The sequence below is a fragment of the Opisthocomus hoazin genome, chromosome 19, assembly GCF_030867145.1.
Source record: "Opisthocomus hoazin isolate bOpiHoa1 chromosome 19, bOpiHoa1.hap1, whole genome shotgun sequence".
NCBI classification, from domain to species: Eukaryota; Metazoa; Chordata; class Aves; order Opisthocomiformes; family Opisthocomidae; genus Opisthocomus; species Opisthocomus hoazin.
Genome location: NC_134432.1, coordinates 9,127,503 through 9,141,918, shown reverse-complemented (window position 1 = coordinate 9,141,918; position 14,416 = coordinate 9,127,503). Strand labels below are relative to the sequence as shown.

General features: G+C 49.1%; 1 protein-coding gene across 1 annotated transcript in view; it reads right to left on the bottom strand.

Moving 5' to 3' along the window:
• PAPPA (pappalysin 1) overlaps positions 1–14,185 on the bottom strand; it is a 183,148-nt gene extending 168,963 nt beyond the window's left edge. Inside the window, exon 1 of the mRNA XM_075439777.1 lies at positions 13,762–14,185. Coding sequence (XP_075295892.1) covers positions 13,762–14,185 — 424 coding nt within the window. The remainder of the gene's footprint in view (positions 1–13,761) is intronic.
• Between the last annotated feature and the right edge of the window lie 231 nt (positions 14,186–14,416).

Genomic DNA, 14,416 nt, shown 5'->3' with positions numbered 1-14,416 from the left:
TCTACCCTTTGCAACTGCCTCTGTTTTCTTCTCTGCCAGCTAGTCTCTGTCTCTCCTTTCCTTACAGAACATCTTGTTGCAATGTCCTTCTATAATAATTTTCACACAAAAACGTGTGCCTTGTCAAGCTTGCCCTGTCACCAGAGCTTGACAAGTGTCAGAGAAATCCCATAAAAGCCAGGCTGCGAGTTCGTCAGTGCAAAGGACACCATGTGTTGAACACATTGACAGTTCTCAATAAATAACATCCCTGCTGAACAGCTGGTTGGATTGCTTGGGTTTGGAAGAATGCTGGCCACATTGCCTACTTACGTGCATCCTCCTCAATGATGCACAGAAGATCCTGTGCATGGGGAGCGGAAATACATTGCTTCCAGAAGATATCGAAGTATTTTTAAAAAAAAATGTATCTGAACACAAGTTTCGATCCTTACTCAAGGTTTATGGCCCATTTCAGACGTACAGATGTGCAGTAAAGTCTTGCTTTCTTCATACAGGTGCAAGAGATGCTCATCCTGAGGCAGGGGAGGGGAGAGATGGGCAACAGTAGGAAGGGCTATCCTAATCTCATTTCCTTCTTCCCTCTCTCTCATGAAATCCATAGCTCCCATTTCATTCAGTGCCTTCTTAAGTATCAGAGTGCAGAAACTGTTCACCAGCAGAGTTTGGCCATCACAGTTTGAGACAAAAGACATGGCTGGGGCAGAAAGGCCCTTGCTTCTCTGCCTCTGCCACCAGCGCTTGAGGCAGGGGGAAGAGTTCAGTCCAGTGCTCAGCTCCTACCACTGCAAGGTGTCTTCCTCCATGAGTGTAAGTGCTCTTGGCCCACCTTTGCTGCCAAATCTAACACTGCAGAAACCTTCAGAGAAGAAACACAGAACCCTCGCAGTGTCATTTTGCCTCTCTGAGATGCAGCTGCTTCCCTCTCTGGCGTGTTCCATGGAGTCTGCAGGTGTTTGGATACGGCCATTTCCCAGTAAAACTGCTGGTATGCTGATGTTTAAAATAAAATAAAATAAACCCCCAGTATTACAGCGTATAGCTGAAGACCACCCCTGTTTGAACATTGCCTCTGGTGAGACATAGAATGTAAACAGTCTGTTTGATTAAACCATCTCTAGCAAGAGGACTTTGGGGAATTCCAGTCTTACCCCGCGCAAAGAAGAGCAGAAGATACTCTGCTCTTCATTAATTCAGAGCTCTTCAAAGGGCAAGAATGAATCGCTCAACGTGCCTCCTAGGAGAAATGGTTGATAGCTATCCTGGAATTCTTGGAGGAAGCTCACCAGTATAAATCACGTCCATTTCTGCCCCCTTCCCCCTCCCTTTATTTAATCCGTTCATAGGCAAAGGGATTGTGCAACAACTGATAAACTTCACCCATGCTGCAATATGAAATGTTCACTTCTGATTGTCTTTCCCTCCCATCAGAGTGGGAGGTGGAGAGATCGCACTGGAATAGCCTTACAGATAAGGCTATTAATTACATGCCAGAAAATATTTGTACAATAAGAGAAACTGGTCTTTCAACAAAAAGCAACAGATAAGACTATTTTAAACCTTCCCATTTTAAGGTACAGAGATTCTGCCAGCACGGAAACCTTCTGTAATACATCTAAACCTTCAAGGCTCTTAGCACTAAAAGTGGGACCATAACTTGAGGGCCACAAAAATGGTCTGAGGGCTGGAACCCCTCTGCTGTGAGGAAAGTCTGGGAGAGCTGGGGCCGTTCAGCCTGGGGAAGAGAAGGCTGCAGGGAGACCTTACAGCAGCCTGCCAGTGCCTGAAGGGGCCTGCTGGAAAGGGACTTTTTACAGGGGCCTGTAGTGACAAGACAAGGTGTAATGACTTTAAACTGAAAGAGGGTAGATTTAGATTAGGTATAAGGAAGCAGTTCTTCACTGCGAGGGTGGTGGGGCCCTAGCCCTGGCTGCCCAGAGAAGCTGTGGCTGACCCCTCCCTGGCAGGGCTCAAGACCAGGCTGGATGGGGCTCTGAGCACCCTGGGCTGGTGGAAGGGGTCCTTGCTCACGGCAGGGAGGTGGAACGGGATGGTCTGCAAGGTCCCTTCCAATCCAAACCATTCTGTGATTCTATGATCTTTCACATCTATTATCTCTGTAAAAACTCCATTATTCCCAATTTCCAAAGCGCTCCTTACAGCAGTGGGGGAGCCTGGGGCAGTGACATGAGCGCTGCGTTGATACAGCACCTCGGCACAAGTGATGAACCACAGCCCTGATCAGTGCTGCCTCGCTCGCAGAGCTTTTCTTTATTTGATGATTTCATCCACGCATTTTGAATAGCCAGCAAGGCTTCAGCGGATCCCAGTGTCTCCCGGAAGGAAACAAACACATATTCCCTCACCTCCTATCTGAGACCACCAAGGTGCAGTACTGAAGGCACACCCCAGGAGCAGTCACAAGAAAATCAATTTTCTCCCGGCTTCCCCCTGTGCTGTGAGGGGCTTGGGGGACCTCTGGAGCAAGCCAAAGCATTTTGTGTTTTCCAGCTGACAGCACCATTACCGTGCCTATCTGTCCCTTGCTCCAGAGCTCATGGTGACTACACAGCCCTGTGTTATCTACTTCCTTGCGTCCTGCTCACTCCTACCTCCATACGCTGGTAGCTCCGTTAGAGGGATGTGTGACACAAGACGTATCAGTCTCGTGCTCAGACAATGGTAGGACAATTACCCTTTGGATTATTTTAGTCCTTTTACAGCCTTTGCACAACTCCAGAGCAATAGTTTTGCCAGGAGCCAGAATCTAGATTACAGTGTTTAAAAAAAAACAAAAAACAAAATCAGTGGATTTATCAAGAAGAAATTCTGCAAGTTCACCGAAGCCAGCCTCCCTGCTCAGAGTTCCCAAATACTGTCCACACTGATTGTAAAGCAAATTGAGACTATAATTTTTCTCCCTCTTTTTGTATTTTCCATGACAAAGGCAAAACAGCAGAAAGACATGTAGTTAGACAGACAGGCAGACACCTCACCAAAGAAACTCTAACAAGCAGATGCAGAGTAGGAAACATCCAGCAACCCTGCTGGCTCCGACCCACAGCCTGGACCTGAGTGCACTGTTGATTTTCATTAACTAACTTTTCTTCCTGTGAACTTCCTCTGAGCGTGTTTGTTTATAAACAGAGGAGGGGATATTATTGCTGAAGATGGGACAGTATGGGAGGGGGTGAAGGAGTTTAGGGCCACAAGACTGCAGAGCAGAGTTCAGAAGTGTCTGTTGCCAGAAACACAAAGGGCTCACTGTAAAAACGGTACATGGCCTAATTTCACAGTCTAGAGGGATTACGATAGGTATATGCAGAAAATGCTCCAAAAAGTATCAACAACCCCACATTATACAAATGTTTCCCACTGCATCACCATAACCATTACACACCCAAATTAAAGCATCGACAGCGGTGATGGTGGTTGGAGGTTGTTCTCCATGACACCCACTTCACAGCTTGCTCATTTTCCCCATTGCATGCACTCTGTCTCTGCCGCAAATTCTACACGCTCACCAGTCTGGAGCAGCCCCCCTGATTTCCTCTCCAACGGAGTTACTCTAGGTTTACATTGGTGCGTTCAACAGCAGAATCTGGCTTGTAGTGCTCACCCTTACCTCTGACAAGTACACGTTTCAAAATAGTGTGCGTAATGCATTTAGTTAACATTTGCTTTTTCTCCCAGTACTCCTTTTCTCCTTGAACATCTCCATTCATGAGCTACAGCACAGGAGGCTTCCAATCCTTGTCCAGTTTACGCTGAAAATACTTCCCATTAAATTATCACAGGTAAAAGGTGCTGTTTTGACCTCAGAGAGGCTGCTTTGTTTATCCACGAGACAGATGCAGTGTAAGACAGTAGCAATGCAAGCTCCAGATTTCAGCCTTAGCACCTCAGCCTGTACAAGCACAGATGCTGCTGAATTTGGAACAAAATCGGGTGGATCGTATGCTGTGCAGCCTCCCTGTGTCGCTCCCAACAGAAAGACTGGCTGTTTAGCCATGAGAGCGTGCACTGGATGATGACCCCTCCCCAGAACAGCCTGGGGCACCAACATGGTGCCTGCAAAGGCTCTTCTGCAACCACCCACCTGGTCTGTACTTAACGATGGGGTAAACGAGTTATTTTTGCCCTTAATTAATAACCTGAGATATCCAGAGACAGATTTTTTGCATTCCTAGGAACATGCTTAGCAGTTATAGCTTACATATTTTATAAGCTGTTTCAGCAAGCCAATATATTAATCAATGTGTAGATGCATCAAAAATATCAAAGTATTCCAATTTAAATAAGAGCCCTCTGAACTAAGGGGCTTTGGTGATATTTGCTTTCCTCTCCCATTATGGGCTGCATACGCTGTTCCATTTGAGAAACACATTCATGCTGATTCAAACATCACCAGCATGTCTAGGTCAGAGATATTAATTCCAGACCATCTGATTTTCTGCCAAAGACCTCATGTCACAAATGCCAGCTGCCTTCTTCACCCGTCCCGCTTGTTGCCAGTGCTTTCAACAGTGTGACACCAGGTGAAAGACTTCATAACCACCGTCAGCTCAGCACAACTATTACCCAGCAAAGAACCATCAGCAGCTACATGGAAACATCCTACAGGAATTAGGGTGCGTTGACTTCGCGTGGAGAACAGTTCAGACTGAGGAATAACTATCATCAGCTCCTAAAAACAAGAGTTTAACAAAGGGCCAAGCCTGCTGGGATCTGTTTCTAGCTCTGTCACCAACACACTGCCAAATCTTGGACGGATCAGAGCATCCCTCCATTCCTCAGTTTCCCTGATTTTAAGGGCAATGTTCTCCCATGCCTGAGAAACTTATCACCACCATCAGCAGGATGTTTTGAGGCAGTTATCAGGACTACAAAACCGCAGTCTTACTGCAATGATAAAGGAAAATAACTGTACTAGGACACATTAGAACAGAAGAAAAAACTCCTACATTCAAAACTAAATAACACTGGTAACAGTGAAGGCCTTTTCTTTCCATTTCTTTCCCGGTCTTAAATAAAACAAACAACAGTGATAAGATCTCTTTCCTCAATCCAATGGATGATCTTTGTGAATATGCTTCCAACACTAACAGCAGAGAACAGGCAAGGAAGAAACCAAAGGAGGAGAGGAGCCTGCAGCTGATGCTCGGTGTTGGGAACAGGGTTGCTCTTCTCCCAATTCCATGACGACAGAAGACTCCTGGGAATCAGATGAGGGAGGGGAAGATGGGTCAGAGGAGAGAAATCCATATGGGAAAGTGATTTAAAGCAAATAAAGAGACAATAAATTAGATAAGGAAAAGGAGGAAAAACACAGCAGAGGGGAGGAAGGAGAAGAGTTAAAAGAGTCCTAAGTATCACGCAACAGGAAGACTCAAGGAAAGCCTACCAGACCCCAGGAGTTAATCAGCAAAGAACAGAGTGGTTTTCTTCTCTAACATAGCAATTCTTTTGCTTTCATGAGCTGGTATCATATCTCTCAGATGCTGCTTCACCAGGCCAATTCCAGATGCTTCTCGGTTTCACCTCACCCTCATTCCCTCTTTGTGAGAACAACCGCTCGCTCCTTGTTTGTGCACCACGAGGATGGATATTAAACAGAACAGTATCAATAATTCCCAGAACACATGCATGAGCATATGCCTGACAAAGCCCACAAACACACAGTCTGCTTACCCTCTGTTCCCACAGCACTTCCAACACGAGGTGGCTGAAGCCACCAACTTGGTGGCCACCCGTGGTCTGCACAGTAGGGACATCACCTACTGCGGCAAAAGAAGGTGGGAACTACAGAGAGCGCAGGGTCACCCACGGCACACGCTTGCTAGGGAGGAGGAAACCAGCAACGGTGCAGAGCAGGAAGAAGGGAAAGACGGGGGAATCAAGGACACCAGATAGCAGAGAAAGAACTGAGACCAGGATGGTGATAAGAGAGGGTGGAGGGATTGGACGGGAAAGTTACACACTTACATCACCCAGCAAAACAGAAAACCGGACAGCGTGTTTTGAATAAGTGTTCATTTTAACACTAAAAAAAAAAAAAAAAAAAAAAAAAAAAAAAAAAAAAGAAGAGAAAGAGAGAAAGGTTGAAGGAGACAGAGGCCAAAGTGAGATTTGGCTTATAGCAAAAAAACCTGAAATAAACACGTTCCCTTCCCCTGGCCAACTTCTCTGACGTTAGGGCTTTGCAATTTTTCTTCTCTTGTATCCAAAGCAAGAAAAGATAGCAAAATAAAGGATGTTAAAGCAAGCACCACAGGAGGGTCCAGGCTGTAGAGGAGCGATGCAGAAGGCTCTCTGAAATCAGAGCGTAAGCGAGAGTCAGCCAAGGTCAATGGTATTTTCTCATGATCTTGAACAGGTTTAGGATCAAATCCATCCTGCCTGCGTCAATCTGACATCATGAATCCAGCCCCATTCTCACCAAGAGATAATCTGACTTGTATTTCTATTTGCTCACAGTTTTAACTATGATACATGCTGCACCTTCACTTGGTGCTGGCAACCTTATGGGTGTTAAACAGCCCTCAGCTAAGCAAATTGTTCTGATCACTATGAACAAGGATAGTAGAAAGCAAAATTCTGGGATAAGATCTTCACCTTGTTCTCTTTTTAACTTGCCTTTTTAAGTTCTGCTCTGCCCATGTTCAGAGTAAGAGCACTTTGACTTCACGGATGGCTTTGGGGAGAGTAAGCTGTGTAATAGGCACTCACATCAAATCAAAGCAGTTTACAAGATCTGCCGCTTGTGTCAGAATATGTGGGGAAATAAACAAGCTGCTCTTCCTTGATCATTGGAGTTTAAATGCTCTATTGATCTGGGGAAAAAATCAAAGGTGCTTTGGAAACTGTGCGTGCATGTGCATGCATGCTCACACCAGAGAAAATGAAGAGAAACGTAGGGACGAGTAGAAATTAGCAGAACAATCAAGCTTTTCTTCTCCACAGAAAGCTGAAATAAAACTAAGAATCATATCCAGACACCAGCTACCCCAGTGCAGGGAAATGGCCGTACGGCAACGTAAGTGTAAGGCCAGAAGAAAGGCACACCTCCATTTTTAGAAGGCTCATTTTGGGGAAAAAAACAAACAAACAAACAAACAGGACAGCAGAGTCCATTGTTCTGTGCACAGAGCAGTGCATGAAGCAAATGCGCAGAACCCAGGAAACAGAAAAGTCCAATATATTGTGCATATCTAAAATAGAACGAGTTATAGGTACTGATCATGTAAAGACAGCATTAGATGAAAAATGTGGTAGTACTGAGAGAGGAGATTAAATGAAGAAAAAGATATTAGACTAGCTGATATAGTTGAGACAAAAATGTAGCGGGTTTTGACAAAACAAGATTTTTCTGATCCATTTACAAAATAATCTGGAACATAAGATTCGAAGAAGTAAAAAATGCAATAAAGTCAACACATTCATTCTTACTATGATGGGATGTAGGAACTGCCACACAGACCAAGACCAGAGAAGGGTGGGAAATGTTTGATAAAATATTTTTCTCAGGAAAAAGGCAAATTAATCAAAACAGACTATCTGTGGGAAAGGATCAGTTTCGGCAAATACTCTAACTCAAAATTTCAATAGAAGTTTCATAACTGTCAAAACACCTGATTCTTTTTTCACTTTCTGAAAATAAGAAAGCTGATATCTTTTACCAGCAAACGTTTTTCTTTCTCATAGTTAGCACTTTTCTAAACCAATACTTTGGATTTTAGGTACTTAAGATGTCAGTCTGTCCTCCCTTTTCCTGTCCTACATTATAGTGGTGACTCTTGGTCTCAGCTAAAGATCTTGGGTTTATAGTAGAGCACTGGGAAATTTTCTGTGGCCTGTGCTATATCAGAACCTACACAGTAGATATTCTGTGAATGTTTGGACTAATTATCTGCTGTTACAGCCCTGACACTGCAGGAGGCTGAATCTGGCAACCCAGGTGGTCCCTTCTCTGCTTCTGCTCCTATAATTTCTATCAGAAAAAAGAAAAGAGGAGCTGAAAAAAAAACAACGTCTAAAATTGGAAGCAAAATTGTTATACGGGAACATTTCAGCTGACCCTGGTCACAGAAGGGTTTATTTTTGTTTTTTCAATATGTCTTTTTGAAAAAAGCCACTATATTTTGGCTCTTTTTTCTGGCTCGGGCCAGCATGAGCAATGGAAATCCAAGGTGAAAGCGCTCAGTTAATCCTCTGGTCTTGAGAGCACCTAAGACCTGTTGGTCCTGCAGTATTTTTGTGCTAAAGCTGCTCAGGCAGGCGTCACGGCTGCACCTCTCTTGCGACAGACCTGAGGATCCTGGCATCCATGTCCTGACCGAGCGTGATCTGGGCTCCAAAGAAGGCATTTCTCCACCAAAAGTCCCTGTTCCGCCCAGCCGGCATGGCCGTGCTGCGTTTAACCAGGGGCAGGCCCCAGTGACCAGGGAGGTGCCCGCCGGCGGCTCGGCTCGTCGCTCTTCGATGTACCCGGCCAAGGGTCTCTCCCACCCTTGGCAAAGGCTCACAAACACACGAAGCTCGTGGGAGCAACATCACCAGACTCCTACGCCCTCTCTGAGAGCCAAGACCTGTCCCGTTCTCCATGAGAAGGGTGAGAGGCACCTACCTTTGTGGGGATGGTGGGGGTCAGCTGCCGCAGTACTGAGTCACACCTCTGGGCTTTGGGGTTTAAGTGGACCCCTCACTCTGCCACGTGTGGCTGGGGCTGATGGTGGGCACCTCCACTCATCATGCTGTGGCCTCAGGATCCGCTCGGCCGCCTGCCACGCTCCTCTGGTTTCACGTGGGGAGGTGACATTGTGGACCCAGCGGGCGACTTCAACCTGATGCGATAACTTTCAGGCACCTGAATCACCAACCAGGTCTGTCTTTCCACAACGGCATAGTGTGCAAAGGCTCTCCAAGGGCTTCTTCTCGCCCTCACCACCGAGGCCCGCCCGCCGCAGCTCTGCTCTGCACTTCTCCAGACGTCTCCATGAATCCCTGAGGACAGCCCTGCTCCCGCTCTCTCTCCAAACACCATCCTCTTGGCTTGCTTTCTGCCTTACACGAGCTTTTCTAACTGAAACAGGCTGGCCTGAAATAAATCAGGCCAAAATGAAGCTTGGAGAGGCGAGCTTAGCCTGCAACACATCTCCGTGCCTACAGGAGACAGCCATACCTCATGCAGGAATCTAAATTTACCATCCTTCATACACACACAGAGTCAAATTTCCCTCTCTCTTTTATTACCATTTTATTAATTAGAGCAGCCTACATGTAAGGGCTTAAAAAAAGCCCAGCCAAACAACTTTCTTCCAGTTGCACTGTTCTGAATCTAGTGTGTCACTGGTCAAAAGACCCGTTAAAAACGGAAGTGTTCTGGAAAGAAAAATTCTTTTTTTTCCAGCTTCTGACTCTTGTCCCGGCTTCTGCAGGCTGAAGGAAAAGGGCTGTTCAAACGCAAATATGTAGCAAATGTCAAGCTATGACGTATTTTTTCAGTGGCCTATCAGTCACGCCTTATCCAGATCCATAATCAAGAACTGGCTGATCATCTGAACCCATCTACCGGGAAGCCAAAACCACACAGCTACCTGTCACCTTCAGCAACGAGGGACCAGAGGCTTGTCACCCTGAAGGAGCATCTGGGCAGGTGTTCAAGCTCCGGCCACTTTGGTCCAGCCGTTACTACACTCCACCCATCACACCCATCCCCATGGGACCTGTCACATGCCAGCACTAATTAAATGACAGAACCACAAGCTTTATGTTTGACTTGTTCTGTAGCGCTTCATTTTAGTACTTCGTTCCAGATCAAAACATGAAAATTCATGCAATTAAAAGACAACAGGCTGTTGACGACAAGAAAATGCTGCATTATCTATTCACCTATTATTTTAACGCCAGTGAAACTCAGAGCAAACTCTCTGTTGAAGACATCCTCAAGTTCTCAACACACCCGCTACAATGATCGGCTCTGGGGACAGGACCAATCTCACTAACCCTACCTGAGGTGTATTAATTCAATACCTGGCTCCCAAACTTCAGAAGGGAACCAAATTAACCCCAAAACTAAACACATATTCTTAAACCCTGAGGAGGGAACAGACCTACACAGTCACATATCTTTACAACTTCCCAATTACAGGACCCCGACACAGATGTTTCTCAGTCTCTTACATGCAAGAGCTGTGGCTTTGAGTGAGCTCCACTGTGCTGATTTTGGCATTTCTTTCCCTTTGGATTCTGCTGCAGTTTTATGTTCATCAAGGACTGAAGTTGGGAAAACATAGGCACTCCCTTACATATGAAGCTTTATTAAGCTGGGATCATGCTCTCTGTTGGCAGGCAGAGGAATAGAGAGACAGAGGAGAATGAAACCAGGAAGGGAAAAAAAAACCCAAACAAAACACAAATAACTTTCACTCTTCAGAGCAGGCACGCCTTCTTACTCCAGCTCCCGCTGCCGATCATTCATCCCGCTCCTCTCAGCTCCCAGCCAGTAAAGAGTCAACAGCTCGTTCCTATGAAAACATGAGCTATCCCGCTCCTGAGCCATACACCAGAAAACACACTGACAGCGACTCAGGAGGATCCTGTTTCTTAGGATGGAGTTGCATTTCCACAGTAGAACTGAAATATCTTTGATTACAACAGAAGGAAGGTTAACAGTGCTTTGAAGCGTCTTATTTTGCCTGGCATGTGCGTTACCTAACTTCACTACAGTCTGGACCTTAACTCCTTCGGTCATGACCAGAGATGCATTCAAAGACTCTACAGGGCAACGCGTACAAACTTGCGTGAGTAACACCACGTGCACATGTGTGTGTTTGTAAGAGGGATGTACCGTGCTGTGTGGTAGGTACACACATCCAAGGAGTGCTTGTCCAAGAACTATGCGGCCCGGGGAGGGAGGCAAGTACGCACGAGCCGAGAGCTGCCTGCGCTGGAGAGCCGCACGGCAGGAGCCGCACCAACGCAGCCCAGCTCCGAAACGGCTTCTGAGCTTTTGCGTAACACAGATCAATGGGTCAGGCTCCTAGTTTCCCAACAGCTTTCCCTGACAAATGCCAGAACAGATATCAGTGAAGTCAAACAGGGCAGCAATAAGATCACTGCCAACCAGCGTGAAAATTGGCAGAGCCTGGCACCAAGGACTGCCTATCATCAGAGACAGGGCATGGCCCGGCACAATGACGAATCCACTTAACAGCGCTGTAAAATTAGCCATTTATGAAAACAAATTGAATACTGCAGCAGAGGGTGACGTAAGGAGAGTTGGCTCCAGACAGAAACAGAAACTCCTGAAGCCTGGATTAGCAGCAGAGCTCCGTTATATCAGGGCTCAGGCATAGAAGCTGATAACAACTTGGGTCCTACGCGAGATTTTTAACAGACGCAACAGGCTTCCCCCACGGGCGCACATGTGGCTCCTATATGACTTGCAGTGACTACTTACATGTCAGCAATGAGGTCTGGAAAAGAAGCAGTCAACACAGGCAGAGGGTGGGGGGCAGAAAGTAGATGAAGGTACAAGGAGGACTCTGAAAAAGAGGTGTCTTCCAGCCAATCCTCCCTCAGATTGGTACAATCGCACAGTTTCCCACTGTGCAACTGGGATGAAAGTTGGGGAGAAACTCGCCCCTGGCACTGTCAGCAAATTTGAGCCAGACCCCAGCCCCCCAAAACACCCAGAAGGGCTCTTGATTTCAGTGGGATCCTACAGACGCAACTTCAACAGCAGAAAAGGGCTCCTGAGTCTGTCACATCCCCAAACAGTGAAAATGAGAAAGCCAAGAGTTTTGGCAGTCAGAACCCTTGATTTCCTCATTGAGGGAAGCGTAATCTCTCCCTAAGCTTGCTGCAGGTCTGGGAGGCTGTGGTGTGCGGAGGATACTCCGAGTGAGTTCCTCTTGGACCTCTTCCAGGTGTTTACACACAGAGCCAAACCTGGCTCCTCTTCAAGAGTGCGTGCGCGGGGGGGGGGGGGGGGGGGGAGCTTAAAAATAAAATAAAAATCACAAAGTCCTCCTGAGCTGAACTGCAAGCTCTGCGGTGCTGAACTGGGGCGTTTATTTTCATTTTTCAGAGTGGAATGTTATTTCCATGCATAAAATGGGTCAAGTGTTATATACAGGCAACAACCCGACCTCCCCCATCCAATTAAGGTATTTTACCACAAACGATCTTTGTGTGTGCGTTTGTCCAGGCTCCCTATTGTATGAATTAGGGATACCTGCACCACAGACAGACACGGTTCTTAGGTGTCAGATTAAACACGTCAAAAAGCACACTGACCTTGTTTTGCCACTGACGAAATCCATGTAAACCCCACTTCTGCCCTTCCTGACTTGAAAGGGGAGCACTTCGAGCCCTGGGCTGTAAGTTCAGGTTGGGAACCAGCAGAGCGGAGTGGGAGCAAGGCAGGCGAGACGCAGCAAGCGATGGATGAGCTGCTTCGCCTCTGAAACGGCTCCTCCGCCTGTCCGGCCACAGGGACCGGGCGGGCGAGGGGAGCGGGGCTGGGACCGGGCGGGCGAGGGGACCGGGCAGGCGATGGGACTGGGGCTGGGACCGGGCGGGCGATGGGAGCGGGTGCGGGGCTCACGGCAGGTTTCCCCTCCCTCCCGGTCGGGGCGGGTGGGGTCTGGTGCGGTGGCACCGGCAGCCCCTGCCCGGCGGGAGGAAGCGGCTCCGGCGGCGGAGGGCAAGGGGAAATCCTCCCTGTGCCTTTAAGGCATCCTAGGACATGGAAACTTTGGACTTTCGGGGAATCTTCTTTGCCAAAAGAACTGTAAAACATGTCTTCCCCCACCACCACCACCTCCGCCCCCCGTACCCGTTTCTCCTTCTGACTTGTTTCCTTTTCTTCTTTAAGGGCATTTCCATTTTCTATGACTTCCTTCGGGGCAAAGATGGATGTGGCGACATTTATAAGGGTTTGTAACCCTCCGAAAAGTATCCGATTTCACCACAACTTCGCCGCACTTTATCACTAAGGAGGGGAGAGGGCGGGAGGGGGCGGGCGGGAGGGGAGAGGGAGCGGGAAGGACCCAAATTCAGGATGGACTCGTAAAACCGAAATGAGAAAAGTGCCGTACCCCTCGTTATCGTTCGGCTCAGACAGCTCAGGCTGGTGGCTGCTCCGAGCACGCAATGGTTTTGCTGGGCTGTCTGACCTCCCAGTCCCCGGCGCTACACTTGCCGCTGCGCGGGGGAGATGAACGCTGCACACCTCCCCCCCCCCCCCCCCCCCCCGGCCGGGCGGCGAGGAGCCGGGAGCCTGGCGAGCTCCTTTGATTCATCTGAGGTTACACAATAGCCAAAAAGTTCCTTCACGGCTTTCTGGAAGCCGTCCGCTCCCGCAGCATCCAAGGAGGTAACGGCGGAGCACGCCGAGCAGCTCGTCCAGCCAAGGGAAGCGTGCGGGGACCGGAGGGACGCGTCTCCTCGCAGCCACACGCCGCGCACAGGCACCTCTTCCCGCACACGCACGCAAAGCCCCCCTCAAACGCCGCCTTTGCACTCCTCCGACCTGGAAATCGGGTACAAACCCCACCGCGAAGGCTCTCCCCCCGCTCCGCGCAGCACGGCGGGACGGGGACTGCCCGCGCTCCTCGCGCAAAAGTTGACAGAAGTTTTGGGTTTTTTTTTTTCCCCGGGAGCGGACAGCGGCGGCCAGCCCCCGCCGAGCCCCGGCGCTCCGCCAGCCGCACCGCCACGCACCCCCCCCCGCACCCCGCCCGCCGGGGCACCTACCCGCGATGACGGCCGGCGACCGCTGGCCCCCCTCGGCGTTCAGCCAGACTTGCAAGGTGAAGGCGTCCCGGGGCAGCTCCACGTCCGCCTTCAGCCGCAGCTGGTCGCCTCGCCCGCCGAAGTAGAGCGCCCTGCTCGGGGCCGGGGGCTCCCCGCCGCCGCCCCCCGCCGCCCGCTGCTGCCGCCGGCGGGGGCCGTGCCCGGGCTCCGGCCCCGCGGCCGAGCGCCTGCCCCGCGCTAACCTGGTGGCGCAGGTGCCCGGGGCGGCGGCGCGGAGCGGGAGCGGGCGCGGGCGCGGGAGCGGGCGGCCGTGGCGGGCGTCCCTGGGCGCGCGGCGGGCGCGCTCGGCCATCGCGCAGCCGGGGCCGCCGCCGTGGGCCGGGCAGAGCAGCGCCAGCGGCAGCAGCAAACTCCAGAGCCGCATCTCCAGGCTTCCCCCCCCTGCGCCCCTGCAAACCCTCCCGATCTGCCAGCTTTGGGCTCCTCCTTGCCTCGACTTTCTGCTCTTGTTCACCCTTCTTGGTATTTGCTCTTTTTATAACCCTTCTCGGTTGCTTTTTCTTTCCTTTTTTTCTTTTTTGCTTTCTTGCTTTTTCCTGCTTATAGATTTTTTTTTTCCTCTCCTCAAAACAAATAAAAAATAAAATAAAACTCC